The 25,872-nt window shown below is 53.6% G+C and overlaps 1 protein-coding gene across 1 annotated transcript in view; it reads left to right on the plus strand.

Annotated features, from left to right (window-relative positions):
• adcy3a (adenylate cyclase 3a) overlaps positions 1-25,872 on the plus strand; it is a 215,439-nt gene that overhangs the window by 112,422 nt on the left and 77,145 nt on the right. The window contains exons 13-18 of the mRNA XM_041207923.1: positions 2,784-3,040; positions 6,688-6,769; positions 13,182-13,340; positions 13,485-13,631; positions 14,488-14,604; positions 15,926-16,055. Of these exons, the coding sequence (XP_041063857.1) occupies positions 2,784-3,040; positions 6,688-6,769; positions 13,182-13,340; positions 13,485-13,631; positions 14,488-14,604; positions 15,926-16,055 (892 nt within the window). The remainder of the gene's footprint in view (positions 1-2,783; positions 3,041-6,687; positions 6,770-13,181; positions 13,341-13,484; positions 13,632-14,487; positions 14,605-15,925; positions 16,056-25,872) is intronic.

A 25,872-nucleotide genomic window follows, 5' to 3' on the forward strand; every position in this document is an offset into this window, starting at 1 on the left:
ATTACCTTAGACCAGAACAACCCCCACCCTCATTACGTTAGACCAGAGCCCCCCCCACCCTCATTACCTTAGACCAGGACAACCCCCACCCTCATTACCTTAGACCAGAGCCCCCCCCCACCCTCATTACCTTAGACCAGAACAACCCCCACCCTCATTACCTTAGACCAGAGCCCCCCCCCACCCTCATTACCTTAGACCAGAACAACCCCCACCCTCATTACCTTAGACCAGAACAACCCCCACCCTCGTTACCTTAGACCAGAGGCCTCCCCCACCCTCATTACCTTAGACCAGAACAACCCCCACCCTCATTACCTTAGACCAGAGGCCTCCCCCACCCTCATTACCTTAGACCAGAACAACCCCCACCCTCATTCACTTAGACCAGAGCCCCCCCCACCCTCATTACCTTAGACCAGAGCCCCCCCCACCCTCATTCCCTTAGACCAGAACAACCCCCACCCTCATTACCTTAGACCAGAACAACCCCCACCCTCGTTACCTTAGACCAGAACAACCCCCACCCTCATTACCTTAGACCAGAGCCCCCCCCCACCCTCATTACCTTAGACCAGAGCCCCCCCCCCACCCTCATTACCTTAGACCAGAGCCCCCCCCACCCTCATTACCTTTGACCAGAACAACCCCCACCCTCATTACCTTAGACCAGAGCCCCCCCCAGCCTCGTTACCTTAGACCAGAACAACCCCCACCCTCGTTACCTTAGACCAGAGCCCCCCCCACCCTCATTACCTTAGACCAGAGCCCCCCCCAGCCTCGTTACCTTAGACCAGAACAACCCCCACCCTCATTACCTTAGACCAGAACAACCCCCACCCTCATTACCTTAGACCAGAGCCCCCCCCAGCCTCGTTACCTTAGACCAGAACAACCCCCACCCTCGTTACCTTAGACCAGAACAACCCCCACCCTCATTACCTTAGACCAGAACAACCCCCACCCTCATTACCTTAGACCAGAGCCCCCCCCACCCTCATTACCTTAGACCAGAACAACCCCCACCCTCATTACCTTAGACCAGAACAACCCCCACCCTCATTACGTTAGACCAGAGCCCCCCCCACCCTCATTACCTTAGACCAGGACAACCCCCACCCTCATTACCTTAGACCAGAGCCCCCCCCCCACCCTCATTACCTTAGACCAGAACAACCCCCACCCTCATTACCTTAGACCAGTGCCCCCCCCCACCCTCATTACCTTAGACCAGAACAACCCCCACCCTCATTACCTTAGACCAGAACAACCCCCACCCTCATTACCTTAGACCAGAGCCCCCCCCACCCTCATTACCTTAGACCAGAACAACCCCCACCCTCATTACCTTTGACCAGAGCCCCCCCCCACCCTCATTACCTTAGACCAGAGCCCCCCCCCACCCTCATTACCTTAGACCAGAACAACCCCCACCCTCATTACCTTAGACCAGAGCCCCCCCCCACCCTCATTCACTTAGACCAGAGCCCCCCCCACCCTCATTCCCTTAGACCAGAACAACCCCCACCCTCATTCCCTTAGACCAGAACAACCCCCACCCTCATTACCTTAGACCAGGACAACCCCCACCCTTGTTACCTTAGACCAGAGCCCCCACCACCCTCATTACCTTAGACCAGAACAACCCCCACCCTCATTACCTTAGACCAGAACAACCCCCACCCTCATTACCTTAGACCAGAGCCCCCCCCACCCTCATTACCTTAGACCAGAGCCCCCCCCCCACCCTCATTACCTTAGACCAGAACAACCCCCACCCTCATTACCTTAGACCAGAACAACCCCCACCCTCATTACCTTAGACCAGAGCCCCCCCCCACCCTCGTTACCTTAGACCAGAACAACCCCCACCCTCGTTACCTTAGACCAGAACAACCCCCACCCTCATTACCTTAGACCAGAGCCCCCCCCCACCCTCATTACCTTAGACCAGAGCCCCCCCCACCCTCATTACCTTAGACCAGAGCCCCCCCCCCACCCTCATTACCTTAGACCAGAACAACGCCCACCCTCATTACCTTAGACCAGACCCCCCCCGCCCACCCTCATTACCTTAGACCAGAACAACCCCCACCCTCATTACCTTAGACCAGAGCCCCTCCCACCCTCATTACCTTAGACCAGAACAACCCCCACCCTCATTAGCTTAGACCAGAACAACCCCCACCCTCATTACCTTAGACCAGAGCCCCCCCCACCCTCATTACCTTAGACCAGAACAACCCCCACCCTCATTAGCTTAGACCAGAACAACCCCCACCCTCATTACCTTAGACCAGAACAACCCCCACCCTCATTCACTTAGACCAGAGCCCCCCCACACCCTCGCTCTCTTAAACGGGACATGACCCTTTCTGCCCCATGGAAACCGATTGGTGACATCATAACCCTTTGGTGTTCCCACAAGGAACTAGGAAAGTTCCTGATCTGTGTGAGTGAGTTCACTTCACATCGAACTCAAGTATTAAAAGTTCTGAATTATGGAGACTCATCTGGGTAAGTTGTTCATTGTGAAGACGGAGCGAATGCCAGGGTGAGAGAACGTTGTGGGGGTAATGGTGAGGACGTGGGAGTGGGGTCATGATGTGGGTTCCATTGGGTGTTTGGTGTTGGTTTTGGTGAGGGTTACGGTGTTAGTGATGTTGGGGTTGAGGGTTCTGTTGGCGGGTGTAATGTGGGGGTTTTGGTGATTCTTTTGGTATTGTGACTGTATTTTTTGGATTAGTCCTGGTGTTGAGTAATGTTGGGGTTTTCTTCCCAAGTTAAGCTGTCTGCACAGTTACCCAGCTTCCTCGAATGGAAACCTGACCCAGATGGGCAGGAGCTGCGCAAAACAGCCGAAATACTACAGCTACATCTCAGTGCTAGCGCTCATCGCCACGACGATGCTGGTACAGGTCAGCCACATGGTGAAGGTCTTCCTGATGCTCGTCATCACTGGATCATGTGGCTTGGTCAGTATCCTGGGCTGGAGGGAGCTCTATGAAGAATATGACCGGGAGCGCTTCCAGGAATTTCAGTAAGTGATGACAGAGCAGGAACAAATTAGGGGCTCAAGTTAAAAACAGGGTTATTATTGCATTGTCAGCTTGTGGAAGCAGGCTGGACATTGCAAGGTTTCTAAAGCTCCGAGCGAGTCAGCAACTTGGCAGTTTTTCTGGTTGAATGTTCAGGGTTCAAGAGATTAAAGGTTGTGGGAAGTTGTGAAATGCAACAAGGTACCAGAGGCGGGCTCAGGACATTCTCAAGTTTACAATGGAGGATCAGGAACTTGCTAATGATTCCATGGTCAGTTACATGTGTCGAAGTACAGAGAACTGGACTCTCTACAGCACGGGGTTAGGTACAGAGTAAAGCACCCTCTACACTGTCCCCATCACACACTCCCAGGACAGGTACAGCACGGGGTTAGATACAGAGTAAATCTCCCTCTACACTGTCCCATCAAACACTCCCAGGAATGTACAGCACGGGGTTAGATACTGAGTAAATCTCCCTCTACACTTCCCCATCAAACACTCCCAGGACAGGTACAGCACGGGGTTAGATACAGAGTAAATCTCCCTCTACAGTGTCCCCATCAAACACTCCCAGGACAGATACAGCACAGGGTTAGATACAGAGTAAAGCTCCCTCTACACTGTCCCCATCACACACTCCCAGGACAGGTACAGCACGGGGTTAGATACAGAGTAAATCTCCCTCTACACTGTCCCCATCAAACACTCCCAGGACAGGTACAGCACAGGGTTAGATACAGAGTAAATCTCCCTCTACACTGTCCCCATCAAACACTCCCAGGACAGGTACAGCACGGGGTTAGATACAGAGTAAAGCTCCCTGTACACTGTCCCCATCAAACACTCCCAGGACAGGTACAGCACGGGGTTAGATACAGAGTAAATCTCCCTCTACACTGTCCCCATCAAACACTCCCAGGACAGGTACAGCATGGGGTTAGATACAGAGTAAATCTCCCTCTACACTGTCCCCATCAAACACTCCCAGGACAGGTACAGCACGGGGTTAGATACAGAGTAAATCTCCCTCTACACTGTCCCCATCAAACACTCCCAGGACAGGAACAGCACGGGGTTAGATACAGAGTAAAGCTCCCTCTGCACCGTCCCCATCAAACACTCCCAGGACAGGTACAGCACGGGGTTAGATACAGAGTAAATCTCCCTCTACACTGTCCCCATCAAACACTCCCAGGACAGGTACAGCACGGGGTTAGATACAGAGTAAAGCACCCTCTACACTGTCCCCATCACACACTCCCAGGACAGGTACAGCACGGGGTTAGATACAGAGTAAATCTCCCTCTACACTGTCCCCATCAAACACTCCCAGGACAGGTACAGCACGGCGTTAGATACAGAGTAAAGCTCCCTCTGCACCGTCCCCATCAAACACTCCCAGGACAGGTACAGCACGGGGTTAGATACAGAGTAAATCTCCCTCTACACTGTCCCCATCAAACACTCCCAGGACAGGTACAGCACGGGGTTAGATACAGAGTAAATCTCCCTCTACACTGTCCCCATCAAACACTCCCAGGACAGGTACAGCACGGGGTTAGATACAGAGTAAAGCTCCCTCTACACCGTCTTGTTCCCGAGCCACCAACTCCACCCTCTCCCTGGTCACTCTCTAAGGCTGACTAAGACTGTTCACTCATGTCATGGCCTGTTTGACTCTGAGCTGAGATTCTGGCCCAATTTTTGCCCTGTTCCTAAGATCACGACTTCCACCTCTGTAATCCTGCCCACCTCCAACCCTATGACTGTCCATCTGCTGCTGAAACTATCATCAATACCTTTGCTAATGTACATTTGACAATTGTAATGCTGTCATTACAGACTCCCATTGTAATGCACATCCTGCCCCATTCGCCTGTTCCCTCAGTGCTTGCTGACTTACACTGATTCCTGATCCAGCAGCACCTCTCATTTAAAATCCTTACTCCTGTTTTCAAATCCCATTATGGCCTCTCTCCTGCCCTCTTTAACCTATTCCAGCCCTACAACTCTCCAAGATCCCTGCTCTTCTCCAGTCCTGGCCTTGTGAGCATTCCCAGTTTTAATCACTCCACCGTTGGTGGCTGCGCCTTCAGCTGCCTGGGCCCTAAGCTCTGGAAGTCCCTCCTGAAACCTCTCCACCTCTATCTCCTTTCATATAGTCCTTAAAATGTATCACTTTGACCAAGTTTTTAGTCAGAAGTTCTGGTACCTCGTTATGTGGCTCCGATGACATTCCTGAGAAGTACCTTGGGCTGTTTTCCTATATTGAAGATGCCTTGTAGGTGCAGCTTGTTGCTCATGCTTGAGATTGGCCAATATGACTTCAGCTCCAAACCAAGACTGCCCTCAGATGGAGCCCAACAAGCTGCCCAGCTGGTATTAAACCCCTGCCAACCTTTCAAACAGCTTTTCCCAGGGCAACCAGGGATGGGCAGAAAATACCAGCTTTTCCAGCAACACTCACATTGCAAGAATGAATGCCAGGAAAGGATGGGCCAGCGAGGGTCAGTGCTGCAGGAGTGAGGGTGAGTATAGGTGAGGACACTGACATCACAGCTGGTTTTCAAGGCTGAGTAACAGGACGGTTACCTTGGGAAATATTCTGGGAGAAACAAGATAGGGAGAGTGGGATAGTCATGTGGGAAAAGAGGTGAGAGAGAGCAGGGACTCCTAGTGATGGGGAATAACTGCAGACCTTGTCAGTGGTGCCAATTCCCTGGAATCAATAAATAAAAGGATGTTTCCACTTGTGGGAGAATCTAGAACTAGGGGTCACTGGTTAAAAATAAGGGGTCGTCTATTTAAAACAGAGATGAGGAGAAATGTTTTCTTTCAGAGGGTTGTGAATCTTTGGAACTCTCTTCCTCAGAAGGCAGTGGAAGCAGAGTTTGAATATTTTTAAGGCAGAGCTGGATAGATTCTTGTTTAACAAGGGGGTGAAAGGTTATCGGGGGTAGGCAGGAATGTGGGGCTGAGGTTACATTCAGATCAACCATGATCTTATTAACTGGCAGAGCAGACTCGAGGGGCCGAGTGGACTACTCCTGTTCCTAGTTCGTTTGTTCGTATGTACCACGAGAGAGGTGGTGAAACACGGGGATGTTTTAGCTTTGGTCAGGTCTGGGAATAGAACAGTGATGATGTTCTGACTGACTCTGATTGACCCTGATCAACCCTGATCAACTCTTGACCCTGACTGAATCTTGACCCTGATCGACCCTTGACCCTAGTCAATCCTAATCGGCCCTAGTCAACCCTTGATCAACTCTGACCCTAATTTACTCTGACCCTGAGTGACTCTTGACCCTGATCGATTCTTGACCCTAATTGACCCTTGAGCATGATTGATCCTGATCAACACTTGACTCTGATTGACTCTGACCTCAATTGACTCTTGACTCGACCAACTCTGACTGACTCTTGACCCTGATTGCCCCATGACCCTGATTTACTTTTGACCCTGATTGTCTCTAACCCCAGTTGACTCTTGACCTGACTGTCTCTGACCCTGACTGACTCTTGACCCTGACTGAGTCTGACCCTGACTGTCTCTGACCCTGACTGACTCTTGACCCTGACTGAGTCTGGCATTCACTTGTATGCGGTGTTGGAGATTAACCTCACACCCTGTTTGTTTCCGCAGGTCGCTTGTGGTGCCATCTCGGTTTTCCATGGTAGCCATGATCTTCGTCATGATGATGAGCTTTTACTATTTCACTCGACACGTAAGTGCTGCCACGTCAGGTCTGAGGGGTGCAGGGTTCAGGGTGGAGGTCTGCAGGAGAGACCAGGGCACAGGTCACTGGGATTGGGGTCCCTGGGTAGGGTGTTGTAGCACAGGACAGTTGGGGGCCCAGGGTCAGGAGAACTTCAGAGAGCTCCATGCATTGTAGAGGAATCTGGTCAGAAGATGATATTTTGGGATACAATTAATGACTAATTTCGATTTGACGCGTGGTGAGTGTAATGTGCTCAGGAGGAACAGGCGAGTTTGGACCTGTGTTTTCCTCACCTTATGTTTGGGTCTGTTGTGGATTCATTGATGGAAATTGGCTGTTGTGTTTAGTCCATTCTCATTGTGTCACGTGACTATCAGGGTGGTAGAAGGTGAAATCGATGGACTTTTTGAAATTTCCAGCCATTCCTTTGTTCTCATGTCAGACAGAAACTCATTCACAAAAATACCCTGTCCTGCTTACTCAATTGGAGAGGTTAGCACAAAGCAAGAGTCAAACGTCATCCCAGTCCTGCCTTTGTCGAGTCATGTGACTTCAGCACAGACTGCATCATTGGCCTCAGTTGCGTTTGGGTCAGGGAGGTGTGAGTGTTGGGTGAGGAAGGAGCTTATTGCTTCTACGTTCAGGCCTTAAGGTGGAGAGTACAGAGGAGGGGGTTCCAGAGAATAGCACCAGGCAACTGATGGCATGGCCAATATGCTGGGCAAGGAATGGGGAGGGAAGAAGTTAGAGGAATGAAGAGTTCAGGGGGTGGGTTATAGGACAGGAGAGAGAGAAGGATGAGGCCACAGAGGATGAGAATTTTAATTAGCAATGATAGGTGCCACTCTAGGTCAGTGAGCTTTGGGTTGGACCTTGGTACAGGATATATCACCTCTCCTGTGCTGGACTCCATCCAGTGGGTGGAATCATCCCAGATTTACACTAAGTGCGGTAGCGAGCGGGTTAAACGATGTTTTACCTGTTGGCTGCGATGGTGGGTTTTCATGCCATATCGTCCCAAACCCGCCACATTAATGCTGCATTCCATAGTGGGCGGGCTCTCATTCACCCACCGCACCATCACCTCACCGCTTCATCACACCGGGCACCATATTTAAAGACCAGCTGTGCGCACACATCTCAGGGTTTCCAGCCTGCAGCTACTGCAGGGAAGATGTCCATGAAAAGCAAAAAGACTGTAGCCCCCCCAGGTTTAATGATGTGTCACTGGAAGGCCCTTTGGACACCGTGGAGGCTGCCACAATGCCCTCTACCCCAGCTCTGGCTGCAGGATGGGCAGTGGTGTCACCAATCCAGCTTGGTAGGTGGTGGCAGTAGTGTCAGTGCCAATGCTGCACAGAAGAGGTCGGCCACCCAGTGCAGAAAGAGGATGAATGATCTCATCTGTGCAGCCAGGGTAAGGCAACCATCTCATCCCTCTAAACTCACACACTCACAAACCCATCACACATTCACTGGCCTCTCACTCACTGCCAGCTCAAGGGACATCACCACTCACTCTCTCACACACACCCTCACATCTCCATCTGGCCTCATCTCTTCTGGAGGCTGCCTCCTCAGCCCTCACTATCTTGAGGCCACTTGTACAGATCAACATGTGCCCCCCCACACACACCCTGGGATACCCTCCTTCCCCCAGTACAGCCCTCGCCCTGCAGCCTCTTCCCTTACCTGGGGCCACTTCTCCCCCTTCCTCAAGCTCTAGCCCTGCAGCTATTGGAAAGCCCCCCACGTACGGCTGGTCTGGTAGGTAGAGACCTGCCTGTGAGCCCCCCTAACAGTGATGTGGTGCTGTCAGTGAAGCCTGGTGCTGATGACTGTGAGTACTGTCCGAGGCAAGGTAGGCAAACAAACCTTCAAGTCCCGAGTGGAGAGCAGCTCACCAGGTACATGCCTTATTTATGCTGTTGTGAAACACGTCGGTGTGTTTTCCTGCTGATGTGGGCGGACAATCCAGCCGGGGGATGATTCCGGCGGGCTGGCATTATAATGATATGCTGATATATTACAGTGAGTTTCCTGACATCCGATGGTGGGGAGCACAGCCCACCATTGACGGGCTGAGTGGACTATTGCAAACTGGCTTCATGCCATTGTGAAACTGGTCTCACCATATTGTCCGCTCACATCTCCGAACACGCCCGACACTGGCAAACTTGGAAATCTCCGGCCAGTGACTCTTCGTTCAGTGCGACCCAGACCAGGAACCAAAGCAAGCAGCTCAACTCAGTCTTTTAACTTCAACACTTAGCGTCACCAAGACTCAAACTTCTAACAAAGGACCTTTCATATAGTTGGACAAACCAGCCCTGTGCAATTAAATCTAACTTGTCAGTAAAAAAACAAAGGAACAGGAAGAGGCCATTCAGCCGCTCGAGTCCACATTTAATTAGATCGTTTCCGACCATCTGTAGATACCCCGAACCCAACAGAAATGTAAAAGCTTCCAATTGACCCTCCAGTATCGGGAGAGTGAATTCCTGATCTCCGCTAATCTTTGTGTGAAGATGTGCACTGAATGATGAGACTCTAATATTTAAAAAAAATTATACCCCTTATAAGTTGGACAGACTGGGCTTGTTCCCACTGGAGTTTAGAAGAGTGAGGGGTGATTTGATTGAAGTTTACAAGATCCTGAACGGCCTTGACAAGATGGTTGTGGAAAAGATGTTTCCTCTTGTGGGTAAGTCCAGAACTAGGGGGGCACTGTTTTAAAATTAGGGGTCGCTCTTTTAGGGCAGAGATGAGGAGAAATTTTTTCTCTCAGAGGGTTGTGTGACTTTGGAATTCTCTGCCTCAGAAGGTGGTGGGGGTGGGTCATTGAATATTTTTAAGGTAGAGAGAGATAGATTCTTAACAAAAACAAAAATACCTGGAAAAACTCAGCAGGTCTGGCAGCATCTACGGAGAGGAACATAGTTAACGTTTCGAGTCTGAATGACCCTTCAACAGAACTAAGTAAAAATAGAAGAGAGGTGAAATATAAGCTGGTTTAAGCGGGGGGTGGTGAGACAAGTAAAGCTGGATAGAGGGCCAGTGATAGGTGGAGATAACCAAAAGATGTCACAGACAAAAGGACAAAGAGGTGTTGAAGGTGGTGATATTATCTAAGGAATGTGCTAATTAAAGGTAGAAAGCAGGACAAGCAAGGTACAGATAGCCCTAGTGGGGGTGGGGAGAAGGAATCGAAAAAGGCTAAAAGGTAGAGATAAAACAATGGATGGAAATACATTTAAAAATAATGGAAATAGGTGGGAAAAGAAAAATCTATATAAATTATTGGGGAAAAAAGGGGGGGAAATCGGAAAAGGGATGGGGATGGAAGGGAGAGTTCATGATCTAAAATTGTTGAACTCAATTTTCAGTCCGGAAGGCTGTAAAGTGCCTAGTCGGAAGATGAGGTGCTGTTCCTCCAGTTTACGTTGAGCTTCACTGGAACAATGCAGCAAGCCAAGGACGGACATGTGGGCATGAGAGCAGGGTGGAGTGTTGAAATGGCAAGTGACAGGGAGGTCTGGGTCATGCTTGCGGACAGACCGAAGGTGTTCTGCAAAGCAGTCACCCAGTCTGCGTTTAGTCTCCCCAATGTAGAGGAAACTGCATTGGGAGCAGCGAATGCAGTAGACTAAATTGAGGGAAGTGCAAGTGAAATGCTGCTTCATTTAAAAGGAGTGTTTGGGTCCTTGGACGGTTAGGAGAGGGAAAGTAAAGGGGCAGGTGTTACATCTTTTGCGTGGGCATAGGGTGGTGCCATAGGAGGGGGTTGAGGAGTAGGGGGTGATGGAGGAGTGGACCAGGGTGTCCCGGAGGGAACGATCCCTGCGAAATGCCGCCAGGGGGTGAAGGGAAGATATGTTTGTTGGTGGCATCATGCTGGAGTTGGCGGAAATGGCGGAGGATGATCCTTTGAATGCGGAGGCTGGTAGGGTGATAAGTGAGGACAAGGGGGACCCTATCATGTTTCTGGGAGGGAGAAAGCGTGAGGGTGGATGCGCGGGAGATGGGCCGGACACGGTTGAGGGCCCTGTCAACGACCGTGGGTGGAAAACCTCGGTTAAGGAAGAAGGAGGACATGTCAGAGGAACTGTTTTTGAAGGTAGCATCATCGGAACAGATGCGACGGAGGCGAAGGAACTGAGAGAATGGGATGGAGTCCTTACAGGAAGCGGGGTGTGAGGAGCTGTAGTCGAGGTAGCTGTGGGAGTCGGTAGGCTTGTAATGGATATTGGTGGACAGTCTATCACCAGAGATTGAGACAGAGAGGTCAAGGAAGGGAAGGGAAATGTCAGAGATGGACCACGTGAAAATGATGGAGGGGTGGAGATTGGAAGCAAAATTTTAAAATTTTTCCAGATCCAGACGAGAGCATGAAGCAGCACCGAAGTAATCATCAATTACTGGAGAAAGAGTTGTGGGAGGGGGCCGGAGTAGGACTGGAACAAGGAATGTTCCACATACCCCATAAAGAGACAGGCATAGCTGGGGCCCATGCGGGTACCCATAGCCACACCTTTTATTTGGAGGAAGTGAGAGGAGTTGAAGGAGAAATTGTTCAGCGTGAGAACAAGTTCAGCCAGACGGAGGAGAGTAGTGGTGGATGGGGATTGTTCAGGCCTCTGTTCGAGGAAGAAGCTAAGGACCCTCAGACCATCCCGGTGGGGGATGGAGGTGTAGAGGGATTGGACGTAGCCATCAGACCATAGATTCTTGTTAGTCAAGGGAATCAAAGGTTATCGAGAAAGGTTATCAGAGTAGTTGGCCATGTTCAGCCATGATCTTATTGAATGGTGGAGCAGGCTCGAGGGGCTGAATGGCCTTCTCCTGCTCCTCTTGCTTATGTTCTTTGTTCAGTAGAGGAAATAGCTTCTCTCTATCTGGCCTACCAAATTCTTTAATAATTTTGAACTGCTCAATTTGATCGCCGCTTAATTCTATATACTGGAGAACACAAGCCTCGACCTCATGACTTAACCCCTTGTCACCGGTCTCATTATAATGAACCTGCTTTGTACCCTCCTGCATGGCCGGTATATCCCTCCTGAGCTGTGGTGGCCACATCTGAATGTGGTTACCCCAGGTGGGGTCTGACCAGGGGATAGTTCTGAGGGGAATCTGTGTCCTTGACTCCATTGATATTGGACATGTTGATTGTTTCATATCCAAATGTTTGGTGGGGGGAGGGGAGGTACCAGGTGTGGAGTATCACTGTGGAGAATACTGTAATATTTCGTGGATGATGCAAAGCTAGGCAGGAATATGTGTTGTGAGGAAGATGTAAGTCGGCTACAGGAGGATTTGGACAGACTTAGTGAGTGGGCAAGAACATGACAGATGGGAAAATGTGAGGTTATCCACTTTGGTAGAAGGAACAGGTGTGCAGAGTATTTCCTAAATGGTAAGAGATTAGAAAATGTAGATGTCCAAAGGGACCTGGGTGTCCCTGTCGATGTGTCACTGAAGGTTAACAGGCGAGTGCAGCAGGGAATTAGGAAGCTAATGGAACGTTAGCCTTTATCACAAGAGGATTTGAGTACAGGAGGAACGAAGTCTTGCTTCAATTGTATAGAAGCTTGGTTAGACCACACCTGGAGCACTGTGTACAGTATTGGTCCCCTTACCTCAGAAAGAATATTATTGCCAAAGAGGGAGTGCAACGAAGGTTTACCAGACCTGATCCCGGGATGATGGGACTGTCTTGTGAAGAGAGATTGGGGAAACTGGGCCTGTTTTCTCTAGAGTTTCAAAGAATGAGAGGTGATCTCATCAAAACCTACAAAATACTTAAAGGAATAGACAAGGTAGATGCAGGTAGGATGTTTCCCCTGGTTGGGGAGTCTAGAACCAGGGGACACAATCAAAAAATAAGGGAGAAGCCACTTAGGACTGAGATGAGGAGAATTTTTTTATTCAGAGGGTTGTGAATCTTTGAAATTCTCTCCTCCAAAGAGCTGTGGACGTTCAGTCATTGAGTATGTTTAAGGTAGAGATTGATAGATTCTGACTGACAGTAACGTAAATGGTTATGGGGATAATGTGGGTAAAAGGCATTGAACTGTTCGATCAGCCATGATCGTATTGATGCAGGAGCAGGCTCGATGGGCTGACTGGCCTTCTCCTGTTCCTATGTCCTATGTCCCTATTACTGCGGAGTATGACTACGGAGTATTACTATGGATTATTATTGTGGAGTTTCACTGCAGAGTATTACCACAGAGCATTGCTGCAGTGTTGCTGCAGAGTATTATTATGTTGTATTATTGTGGGGTATCACTGTGGTGTATCACTGCGGAGTATCACTGCGGAGTATCACTGCGGAGTATCAGTGCAGAGTATCGTTGCGGAGTATTACTCCCAGTTTTCATTATTCTCATTAATACCCAGGCTCCCTCTCTCTCAGGTGGAAAAGTTAGCACGAACTCAGTTCCTGTGGAAAATCGATGTTCATGAGCAGAAGGAGCGAGTTTATGAGATGCGACGATGGAACGAGGCTCTAGTCACCAACATGTTACCGGAACATGTCGCTCGGCATTTCCTTGGCTCCAAGAAACGAGATGAGGTGATTGACAAGGTCCTATTTATTTCCTATGTTCTCTCTCTCTCTGTCTCCATCCCTCTTTCTTCCCATCCCTCTCTCTCCGTCCTTATCCTAGCTCTGGGAACCGTTATTAAGATATTCTCTTTGATATTTTCCTACCTGCAGGAATTGTACAGTCAGTCATATGATGAGATTGGGGTCATGTTTGCATCGATCCCCAATTTCTCTGATTTCTACACCGAGGAGAGTATTAACAACGGAGGCATTGAGTGTCTGCGATTCCTCAATGAAATCATCTCTGATTTTGATGGTGTAAGTACAGCCTGTTCGATTCGTGGCCAAATTTAACCTGAAGGACACAGGACCCAATGCAGGAATTGGATGGATGCCCAGAGTTTTACCCAATCAGCAAGCAGGCAGCAGAGTGAATTCCCAGGCAAAGAGATTGAAACAAAAGATGTCGATATATCTCTGCAGAGAGACGAGGTTTGGCATTGTGTATAGTGGAGTTGAATGGGGAGAAGGTGGAGTTGAGAGATATGGACTGAAGGTATATAGATGGGGATAAGGGAAAGGATGATAAGGCTGGATTTCAGGGATAGCCAAACTCTGTTCCCTAGCTACTCACTCCACCCTTTTCCCTGCTCGTTGCCTAAGGCACTGTAATGAACCCTGAGCTGAGCTCCTGACCCATGTGCTCTCTGTCACAAACCACCTACTTCGATCTTTGTAACGTCGCTCATCTTAACCCTGCCTCAGCTCATTAGCTGTTGAAACCTCAACTGTGCCTTTGTTACCTCCAGAATGGACAATTCCAATGCTCCCCTGGTCGGCCTCCAATTTCCCAGCCACCATAAACTTCAGTTCATCCAAAACTCTGCTGCCTGTATCCTAACTCGCACCAAGTTCCATCATCCCCTGTGCCCGCTGACCTACAATGGCTCCCAGTCCAGCAACAACTTGGTTTGAAAATTCCTGTCCTCATGTTGTAATATACACAGTCCCTGCAGCTTAAGACTGGAATGGTTCAGCTTCCCCATTAGCCTCTGCCTGTCTTGTCCTATCACAGGGAGTGATGACACTCTCAGCAGATCTGTGATTAAACAGCCTCCTGCTGTGGTTTAAAGTTCAGCCCAACCCCAGCTTCATATTCTGCTCCTTTCCTCAGTTATTGGATGAACCACAATTCCGAAACATCACCAAAATCAAGACCATTGGCAGCACCTACATGGCAGCATCTGGCTTAATACCAGACACTAATCCCAGCAGCTACAATACTGTCAAGGTAAGCCTCTCCTAACACTGTGTATCTCTGTGTGTATGATTCCCATGTGTGTGTATGTGTGTGTGTGTGCGTGCATGTGTGCATGTATGTGTGTGCACATATGTGTATGTGCGTGCATGTGCGCACGTGTATTTGTGTGTGTGTGCATATGTGTGCTTGTGTGTCTGTATGCATGTGTGTGGGTGCACACGTGTGTGGGTGTGTGCACACATGCATGTGTGTGTGCACGTGCATGTGTGTGCATGCGCAGGTGCATGTGTGTGCACGCAGGTGTGTGTGTTTGCACATATGTTTGTGTGTCTGTGTGTACATATGTGTGTACGAATGTGTGCACATGTATGTATATATGTGTGTGCATGCATTTGTGTGTGTGTGCATATGTACGTGTGCGCGCGCGCATACATGTATGTCCATGTGTGCGTGCGTATTTGTGTGCGCGCACACGTGTGTGTGTCTGCGTGTGCGCATATATGTGTGTGTTTGTGTGTCTGTGTATGTGTTTCTGTGTATGTCTCTCTGTCTCTGTGTGTGTGTGTCTGTGTGTGCGACTCTGTGTGTGTCTCTGTGTGTATGTGTCTATGTCTGTGTGTGTGTCTCTGTGTCTCTCTGTGTCTGTGTGTCTCTGTGTGTGTGTCTGTGTGTGTGTCTCTGTGTGTGTGTGTGTCTCTGTGTGTGTGTGTGTCTCTGTGTCTGTGTGTGTGTCTGTGTGTGTGTGTGTCTCTGTGTGTGTGTGTCTCTGTGTGTGTGTGTGTGTGTCTGTGTGTGTGTGTGTCTCTGTGTGTGTGTGTGTGTGTCTGTGTGTGTCTCTGTGTCTCTGTGTGTGTGTCTGTGTGTGTGTCTGTGTGTGTGTGTGTGTGTCTCTGTGTCTGTGTGTGTGTGCATGTGTGTGTGTGTGTGTGTCTCTGTGTGTGTGTGTCTCTGTGTGTGTGTCTGTGTCTGTGTGTGTGTCTCTGTGTGTGTCTGTGTCTGTGTGTCTGTGTGTATGTCTCTGTGTGTCTGTGTGTGTGTGTGTGTCTGTGTGTGTGTGTGTCTGTGTGTGTGTGTGTGTGTGTCTCTGTGTCTGTGTCTGTGTGTGTGTGTGCATGTGTGTGTGTCTCTGTGTGTGTCTCTGTGTGTGTCTGTGTCTGTGTGTGTGTCTGTGTGTGTATCTCTGTGTGTGTCTATGTCTGTGTGTATGTCTCTGTGTGTGTGTGTGTGTGTGTATGTGTGTCTGTGTGTGTATCTCTGTGTGTGTGTGTGTCTGTGTGTGTGTGTTTGTGTGTGACCTCTGGTTGGTCCTACTGGATACCGTACAGTGCCATTTATTTACTCTGTTTTACAGAAGGATCAGCAAGTTTCAGTAAAGGGACGCTGGCAGCACCTAGCAGATCTGGCTGACTTCACTTTGGCAATGAAAGTCACTTTAATGAACATCAATTACCAGTCATTTAATAACTTCATGCTACGCATTGGTAAGAATTTTTAAAATATATTCGTTCACAGGATGTGGGCTTCGCTGGCTGGGTCAGCATTTATTGCCCATCCCGAATTGCCCCTTGAGAAGGTGGTGGTGAGCTGCCTTCTTGAACTGTTGCAGTCCATGTGGTGTAGGTACACCCACAGTGCTGTTAGGGAGGGAGTTCCAGGATTTTGACCCAGCAACAGTGAAGGAACGGCGATATATTTCCAAGTCAGGATGATGAGTGACTTGGGGGGGAACTTCCAGGTGGTGGTGTTTCCATCTATCTGCTGCCCTTATCCTTCTAGATGGTCGTGGTTGTGGGTTTGGAAGGTGCTGCCTAAGGAGCCTTGGTGAATTCCTGCAGTGCATCTTGTAGATGGTACACACACTGCTGCTACTGTGTGTTGGTGGTGGAGGGAGTGAATGTTTGTGGATGTGGTGCCAATCAAGCGGGCTGCTTTGTCCTGGATGGTGTTGAGCTTCTTGAGTGTTGTTGGAACTACACTCATCCAGGCAAGTGGGGAGTATTCCATCACACTCCTGACTTGTGCCTTGTAGATGGTGGGCAGGCTTTGGGGAGTCAGGAGGTGGGTTACTCTGCAGGATTCCCAGCCTCTGACCTGCTCTTGTAGCCACAGTATTTATATGGCTAGTCCAGTTCAGTTTCTGGTCAATGGTAACCCCCAAAATGTTGATGGTGGGGGATTCCATGATGGTAATGCCATTGAGTGTCAATGGGAAATGGTTAGAATGACTTAAGACAGGGTCCGATAAATGTACCCTCATTGTGTAGCAACCTTACATAATCTCAGAGTAAAGTAACCTCAGCATGTTTACCATAGCAGCATGTACCTCCCACACATCTTATCTTGTCGTTCCTCCATGGATTATATCCCAGCAAAGTGACTGCTTGAGTGTGGATTGTCTTCTACCTTCCTGCTGCATTCTTTTCAGGTTTGAACAAAGGAGCTGTTCTGGCTGGAGTGATTGGTGCTCGAAAACCACATTATGATATCTGGGGAAATACTGTGAATGTAGCTAGTAGAATGGAGTCGACAGGGCAGCTGGGAAACATTCAGGTAATGGAGAGACACTGGAGGTCAAACAGCAGCTATGGGGTAACAAAAACAAAAATACCTGGAAAAACTCAGCAGGTCTGACAGCATCTCCGGAGAGGAACACAGTTAACGTTCCGAGTCCGAATGACTCTGGGGTGAAGGGTGAATGGTCAGAGTGCAGGACAGGGTGAAGGGTTGAGGGACAGAATTGGAGAGAGCACAGTAAGATGTGTGAGTGTATAGGATGGGGGATTTTGAATGTAGGAGGAATGAGGAGAATTGAGGAGAATAGAATCAACAAAATAGCCCAATGGTGATGAGAGAGGGAGATGGTGAGGGGGAGAGAGGGAGATGGTGAGGGGGAGAGAGGGAGATGGTGAGGGGGAGAGAGGGAGATGGTCAGGGGGAGAGAGGGAGATGGTGAGGGGGAGAGAGGGAGATGGTGAAGGGGAGAGAGGGAGATGGTCAGGGGAGAGAGGGAGATGGTCAGGGGGAGAGAGGGAGATGGTCAGGGGGAGAGAGGGAGATGGTGAGGGGGAGAGAGGGTGATGGTCAGGGGGAGAGAGGGAGATGGTGAGGGGGAGAGAGGGTGATGGTCAGGGGGAGAGAGGGTGATGATGAGGGGGAGAGAGGGTGATGGTGAGGGGGAGAGAGGGAGATGGTGAGGGGGAGAGAGGGAGATGGTGAGGGGGAGAGAGGGAGATGGTGAGGGGGAGAGAGGGAGATGGTGAGGGGGAGAGAGGGAGATGGTGAGTGGGAGAGAGGGAGATGGTGAGGGGGAGAGAGGGAGATGGTGAGGGGAAGAGAGGGAGATGGTGAGGGGGAGAGAGGGAGATGGTGAGGGGGAGAGAGGGAGATGCTCAGGGGGAGAGAGGGAGATGGTGAGGGGGAGAGAGGGTGATGGTGAGGGGGAGAGAGGGGAGATGCTGAGGGGGAGAGAGGGAGATGGTGAGGGAGAGAGAGGGAGATGCTCAGGGGGAGAGAGGGAGATGGTGAGGGGGAGAGAGGGAGATGGTGAGGGGGGAGAGAGGGAGATGGTGAGGGGGAGAGAGGGAGATGGTGAGGGGGAGAGAGGGAGATGGTGAGGGGGAGAGAGGGAGATGGTGAGGGGGAGAGAGGGAGATGGTGAGGGGGAGAGAGGGAGATGGTGAGGGGGAGAGAGGGAGATGGTGAGGGGGAGAGAGGGAGATGGTGAGGGGGAGAGAGGGAGATGGTGAGGGGGAGAGAGGGAGATGGTGAGGGGGAGAGAGGGAGATGGTGAGGGGGAGAGAGGGAGATGCTGAGGGGGAGAGAGGGAGATGCTGAGGGGGAGAGAGGGAGATGCTGAGGGGGAGAGAGGGAGATGGTGAGGGGGAGAGAGGGAGATGGTGAGGGGGAGAGAGGGAGATGGTGAGGGGGAGAGAGGGAGATGGTGAGGGGGAGAGAGGGAGATGGTGAGGGGGAGAGAGGGAGATGGTGAGGGGGAGAGAGGGAGATGGTCAGGGGAGAGAGGGAGATGGTCAGGGGGAGAGAGGGAGATGGTCAGGGGAGAGAGGGTGTTGGAGGGGGGAGAGAGGGAGATGGTGAGGGGAGAGAGGGAGATGGTCAGGGGGAGAGAGGGAGATGGTGAGGGGGAGAGAGGGAGATGATGAGGGGGAGAGAGGGAGATGGTGAGGGGGAGAGAGGGAGATGGTGAGGGGGAGAGAGGGAGATGGTGAGGGGGAGAGAGGGAGATGGTGAGGGGGAGAGAGGGTGATGGTGAGGGGGAGAGAGGGAGATGGTGAGGGGAGAGAGGGTGATGGTGAGGGGGAGAGAGGGAGATGGTGAAGGGGAGAGAGGGAGATGGTGAGGGGGAGAGAGGGTGATGGTGAGGGGGAGAGAGGGAGATGGTGAGGGGGAGAGAGGGTGATGGTGAGGGGGAGAGAGGGTGATGGTGAGGGGGAGAGAGGGAGATGGTGAGGGGGAGAGAAGGAGATGGTGAGGGGGAGAGAAGGAGATGGTGAGGGGGAGAGAGGGAGATGCCCAGGGGAGAGAGGGTGATGGTGAGGGGGAGAGAGGGTGATGGTGAGGGGGAGAGAGGGAGATGGTGAGGGGGAGAGAGGGAGATGGTGAGGGGGAGAGAGGGAGATGGTGAGGGGGAGAGAGGGAGATGGTGAGGGGGAGAGAGGGTGATGGTGAGGGGGAGAGAGGGAGATGGTGACGGGGAGAGAAGGAGATGATGAGGGGGAGAGAGGGAGATGGTGAGGGGGAGAGAGGGAGATGCTCAGGGGGAGAGAGGGAGATGGTGAGGGGGAGAGAGGGTGATGGTGAGGGGGAGAGAAGGTGATGGTGAAGGGGAGAGAGGGAGATGGTGAGGGGAGAGAGGGAGATGGTGAGGGGGAGAGAGGGTGATGGTGAGGGGGAGAGAGGGTGATGGTGAGGGGGAGAGAGGGAGATGGTGAGGGGGAGAGAGGGAGATGGTGAGGGGGAGAGAGGGAGATGGTGAGGGGGAGAGAGGGAGATGGTGAGGGGGAGAGAGGGAGATGGTGAGGGGGAGAGAGGGAGATGGTGAGGGGGAGAGAGGGAGATGGTCAGGGGGAGAGAGGGAGATGGTGAGGGGGAGAGAGGGAGATGGTGAGGGGGAGAGAGGGAGATGGTCAGGGGAGAGAGGGAGATGGTCAGGGGGAGAGAGGGAGATGGTGAGGGGGAGAGAGGGAGATGGTGAGGGGGAGAGAGGGAGATGGTGAGGGGGAGAGAGGGAGATGGTGAGGGGGAGAGAGGGAGATGGTGAGGGAGAGAGAGGGAGATGGTGAGGGGGAGAGAGGGAGATGGTGAGGGGGAGAGAGGGAGATGGTGAGGGGGAGAGAGGGAGATGGTGAGGGGGAGAGAGGGAGATGGTGAGGGGGAGAGAGGGAGATGGTCAGGGGGAGAGAGGGTGATGATGAGGGGGAGAGAGGGTGATGGTGAGGGGGAGAGAGGGAGATGGTGAGGGGGAGAGAGGGAGATGGTGAGGGGGAGAGAGGGAGATGGTGAGGGGGAGAGAGGGAGATGGTGAGGGGGAGAGAGGGAGATGGTGAGTGGGAGAGAGGGAGATGGTGAGGGGGAGAGAGGGAGATGGTGAGGGGGAGAGAGGGAGATGGTGAGGGGGAGAGAGGGAGATGGTGAGGGGGAGAGAGGGAGATGCTCAGGGGGAGAGAGGGTGATGGTGAGGGGGAGAGAGGGTGATGGTGAGGGGGAGAGGGGGAGATGCTGAGGGGGAGAGAGGGAGATGGTGAGGGAGAGAGAGGGAGATGCTCAGGGGGAGAGAGGGTGATGGTGAGGGGGAGAGAGGGAGATGGTGAAGGGGAGAGAGGGAGATGCTGAGGGGGAGAGAGGGAGATGGTCAGGGGAGAGAGGGAGATGGTCAGGGGGAGAGAGGGAGATGGTCAGGGGGAGAGAGGGAGATGATCGGGGGAGAGAGGGAGATGGTGAGGGGGAGAGAGGGAGATGGTGAGGGGGAGAGAGGGAGATGGTGAGGGGGAGAGAGGGAGATGGTGAGGGGGAGAGAGGGTGATGGTGAGGGGGAGAGAGGGAGATGGTGAGGGGGAGAGAGAGAGATGGTGAGGGGGAGAGAGGGTGATGGTCAGGGGAGAGAGGGAGATGGTGAGGGGGAGAGAGGGAGATGGTGAGGGGGAGAGAGGGAGATGGTGAGGGGGAGAGAGGGAGATGGTGAGGGGGAGAGAGGGAGATGGTGAGGGGGAGAGAGGGAGATGGTGAGGGGGAGAGAGGGAGATGGTGAGGGGGAGAGAGGGAGATGGTGAGGGGGAGAGAAGGAGATGGTGAGGGGGAGAGAGGGAGATGGTGAGGGGGAGAGAGGGAGATGGTGAGGGGGAGAGAGGGAGATGGTGAGGGGGAGAGAGGGAGATGGTGAGGGGGAGAGAGGGAGATGGTGAGGGGGAGAGAGGGAGATGGTGAGGGGGAGAGAGGGAGATGGTGAGGGGGAGAGAGGGAGATGGTGAGGGGGAGAGAGGGAGATGGTGAGGGGGAGAGAGGGAGATGGTGAGGGGGAGAGAGGGAGATGGTGAGGGGGAGAGAGGGAGATGGTGAGGGGGAGAGAGGGAGATGGTCAGGGGAGAGAGGGAGATGGTCAGGGGGAGAGAGGGAGATGGTCAGGGGAGAGAGGGAGATGGTCAGGGGGAGAGAGGGAGATGGTCAGGGGGAGAGAGAGAGATGATCGGGGGAGAGAGGGAGATGGTGAGGGGGAGAGAGGGAGATGGTGAGGGGGAGAGAGGGTGATGGTGAGGGGGAGAGAGGGAGATGGTGAGGGGGAGAGAGGGTGATGGTGAGGGGGAGAGAGGGAGATGGTCAGGGGAGAGAGGGTGATGGTGAGGGGGAGAGAGGGAGATGGTGAAGGGGAGAGAGGGAGATGGTGAGGGGGAGAGAGGGTGATGGTGAGGGGGAGAGAGGGAGATGGTGAGGGGGAGAGAGGGTGATGGTGAGGGGGAGAGAGGGTGATGGTGAGGGGGAGAGAGGGAGATGGTGAGGGGGAGAGAGGGTGATGGTGAGGGGGAGAGAGGGAGATGGTGAAGGGGAGAGAGGGAGATGGTGAGGGGGAGAGAGGGTGATGGTGAGGGGGAGAGAGGGAGATGGTGAGGGGGAGAGAGGGTGATGGTGAGGGGGAGAGAGGGAGATGGTGAGGGGGAGAGAAGGAGATGGTGAGGGGGAGAGAAGGAGATGGTGAGGGGGAGAGAGGGAGATGCCCAGGGGAGAGAGGGAGATGCCCAGGGGAGAGAGGGTGATGGTGAGGGGGAGAGAGGGTGATGGTGAGGGGGAGAGAGGGTGATGGTGAGGGGGAGAGAGGGAGATGGTGAGGGGGAGAGAGGGAGATGGTGAGGGGGAGAGAGGGAGATGGTGAGGGGGAGAGAGGGAGATGGTGAGGGGGAGAGAGGGTGATGGTGAGGGGGAGAGAGGGAGATGGTGACGGGAGAGAGGGAGATGTGAGGGGGAGAGAGGGAGATGGGGAGGGGGAGAGAGGGAGATGCGGAGGGGGAGAGAGAGAGAGGTCACGAGGGGGAGAGAGGGTGATGGTGAGGGGGAGAGAAGGGTGATGGTGAGGGGGAGAGAGGGAGATGGTGAGGGGGAGAGAGGGAGATGGTGAGGGGGAGAGAGGGAGATGGTGAGGGGGAGAGAGGGTGATGGTGAGGGGAGAGAGGGAGATGGTGAGGGGGAGAGAGGGTGATGGTGAGGGGGAGAGAGGGAGATGGTCAGGGGAGAGAGGTTGATGGTGAGGGGAGAGAGGGAGATGGTGAGGGGGAGAGAGGGAGATGGTGAGGGGGAGAGAGGGTGATGGTGAGGGGGAGAGAGGGAGATGGTGAGGGGGAGAGAGGGTGATGGTGAGGGGGAGAGAGGGTGATGGTGAGGGGGAGAGAGGGAGATGGTGAGGGGGAGAGAAGGAGATGGTGAGGGGGAGAGAAGGAGATGGTGAGGGGAGAGAGGGAGATGCCCAGGGGAGAGAGGGAGATGCCCAGGGGAGAGAGGGTGATGGTGAGGGGGAGAGAGGGTGATGGTGAGGGGGAGAGAGGGTGATGGTGAGGGGGAGAGAGGGAGATGGTGAGGGGGAGAGAGGGAGATGGTGAGGGGGAGAGAGGGAGATGGTGAGGGGGAGAGAGGGAGATGGTGAGGGGGAGAGAGGGTGATGGTGAGGGGGAGAGAGGGAGATGGTGACGGAGAGAGAAGGAGATGATGAGGGGGAGAGAGGGAGATGGTGAGGGGGAGAGAGGGAGATGCTCAGGGGGAGAGAGGGAGATGGTGAGGGGGAGAGAGGGTGATGGTGAGGGGGAGAGAAGGTGATGGTGAGGGGGAGAGAGGGAGATGGTGAAGGGGAGAGAGGGAGATGGTGAGGGGGAGAGAGGGAGATGGTGAGGGGGAGAGAGGGTGATGGTGAGGGGGAGAGAGGGAGATGGTGAGGGGGAGAGAGGGAGATGGTGAGGGGGAGAGAGGGAGATGGTGAGGGGGAGAGAGGGAGATGGTGAGGGGGAGAGAGGGAGATGGTGAGGGGGAGAGAGGGAGATGGTGAGGGGGAGAGAGGGAGATGGTCAGGGGGAGAGAGGGAGATGGTGAGGGGGAGAGAGGGAGATGGTGAGGGGGAGAGAGGGAGATGGTCAGGGGAGAGAGGGAGATGGTCAGGGGGAGAGAGGGAGATGGTGAGGGGGAGAGAGGGAGATGGTGAGGGGGAGAGAGTGAGATGGTGAGGGGGAGAGAGGGAGATGGTGAGGGGGAGAGAGGGAGATGGTGAGGGGGAGAGAGGGTGATGGTCAGGGGGAGAGAGGGTGATGATGAGGGGGAGAGAGGGTGATGGTGAGGGGGAGAGAGGGAGATGGTGAGGGGGGAGAGAGGGAGATGGTGAGGGGGAGAGAGGGAGATGGTGAGGGGGAGAGAGGGAGATGGTGAGGGGGAGAGAGGGAGATGGTGAGGGGGAGAGAGGGAGATGGTGAGTGGGAGAGAGGGAGATGGTGAGGGGGAGAGAGGGAGATGGTGAGGGGGAGAGAGGGAGATGGTGAGGGGGAGAGAGGGAGATGGTGAGGGGGAGAGAGGGAGATGCTCAGGGGGAGAGAGGGTGATGGTGAGGGGGAGAGAGGGTGATGGTGAGGGGGAGAGGGGGAGATGCTGAGGGGGAGAGAGGGAGATGGTGAGGGAGAGAGAGGGAGATGCTCAGGGGGAGAGAGGGTGATGGTGAGGGGGAGAGAGGGAGATGGTGAAGGGGAGAGAGGGAGATGCTGAGGGGGAGAGAGGGAGATGGTCAGGGGAGAGAGGGAGATGGTCAGGGGGAGAGAGGGAGATGGTCAGGGGGAGAGAGGGAGATGATCGGGGGAGAGAGGGAGATGGTGAGGGGGAGAGAGGGAGATGGTGAGGGGGAGAGAGGGAGATGGTGAGGGGGAGAGAGGGAGATGGTGAGGGGGAGAGAGGGAGATGGTGAGGGGGAGAGAGAGAGATGGTGAGGGGGAGAGAGGGTGATGGTCAGGGGAGAGAGGGAGATGGTGAGGGGGAGAGAGGGAGATGGTGAGGGGGAGAGAGGGAGATGGTGAGGGGGAGAGAGGGAGATGGTGAGGGGGAGAGAGGGAGATGGTGAGGGGGAGAGAGGGAGATGGTGAGGGGGAGAGAGGGAGATGGTGAGGGGGAGAGAGGGAGATGGTGAGGGGGAGAGAAGGAGATGGTGAGGGGGAGAGAGGGAGATGGTGAGGGGGAGAGAGGGAGATGGTGAGGGGGAGAGAGGGAGATGGTGAGGGGGAGAGAGGGAGATGGTGAGGGGGAGAGAGGGAGATGGTGAGGGGGAGAGAGGGAGATGGTGAGGGGGAGAGAAGGAGATGGTGAGGGGGAGAGAGGGAGATGGTGAGGGGGAGAGAGGGAGATGGTGAGGGGGAGAGAGGGAGATGGTGAGGGGGAGAGAGGGAGATGGTGAGGGGGAGAGAGGGAGATGGTGAGGGGGAGAGAGGGAGATGGTCAGGGGAGAGAGGGAGATGGTCAGGGGGAGAGAGGGAGATGGTCAGGGGAGAGAGGGAGATGGTCAGGGGGAGAGAGGGAGATGGTCATGGGGAGAGAGAGAGATGATCGGGGGAGAGAGGGAGATGGTGAGGGGGAGAGAGGGAGATGGTGAGGGGGAGAGAGGGTGATGGTGAGGGGGAGAGAGGGAGATGGTGAGGGGGAGAGAGGGTGATGGTGAGGGGGAGAGAGGGAGATGGTCAGGGGAGAGAGGGTGATGGTGAGGGGGAGAGAGGGAGATGGTGAAGGGGAGAGAGGGAGATGGTGAGGGGGAGAGAGGGTGATGGTGAGGGGGAGAGAGGGAGATGGTGAGGGGGAGAGAGGGTGATGGTGAGGGGGAGAGAGGGTGATGGTGAGGGGGAGAGAGGGAGATGGTGAGGGGGAGAGAAGGGAGATGGTGAGGGGGAGAGAGGAGATGGTGAAGGGGAGAGAGAGGGAGATGGTGCCAGGGGAGAGAGGGTGATGGCCAGGGGAGAGAGGGAGATGGTGAGGGGGAGAGAGGGTGATGGTGAGGGGGAGAGAGGGAGATGGTGAGGGGGAGAGAGGGAGATGGTGAGGGGGAGAGAGGGAGATGGTGACGGGGAGAGAGGAGATGGTGAGGGGGAGAGAGGGAGATGGTGAGGGGGAGAGAGGGAGATGCTCAGGGGGAGAGAGGGAGATGGTGAGGGGGAGAGAGGGTGATGGTGAGGGGGAGAGAGGAGATGGTGAGGGGGAGAGAGGGAGATGGTGAGGGGGAGAGAGGGAGATGGTGAGGGGGAGAGAGGGAGATGATGAGGGGGAGAGAGGGAGATGGTGAGGGGGAGAGAGGGAGATGCTCAGGGGGAGAGAGGGAGATGGTGAGGGGGAGAGAGGGTGATGGTGAGGGGGAGAGAAGGGAGATGGTGAGGGGGAGAGAGGGAGATGGTGAGGGGGAGAGAGGGAGATGGTGAGGGGGAGAGAGGGAGATGGTGAGGGGGAGAGAGGGGATGTGTGTTTCAGTGAATGGTGCAGTTTGGTGATGTGTGTTTCAGTGAATGGTGCAGTTTGGTGATGTGTGTTTCAGTGAATGGTGCAGTTTGGTGATGTGTGTTTCAGTGAATGGTGCAGTTTGGTGATGTGTGTTTCAGTGAATGGTGCAGTTTGGTGATGTGTGTTTCAGTGAATGGTGCAGTTTGGTGATGTGTGTTTCAGTGAATGGTGCAGTTTGGTGATGTGTGTTTCAGTGAATGGTGCAGTTTGGTGATGTGTGTTTCAGTGAATGGTGCAGTTTGGTGATGTGTGTTTCAGTGAATGGTGCAGTTTGGTGATGTGTGT

Source organism: Carcharodon carcharias, chromosome 2 (genome assembly GCF_017639515.1).
Source record: "Carcharodon carcharias isolate sCarCar2 chromosome 2, sCarCar2.pri, whole genome shotgun sequence".
Lineage (NCBI taxonomy): Eukaryota > Metazoa > Chordata > Chondrichthyes > Lamniformes > Lamnidae > Carcharodon > Carcharodon carcharias.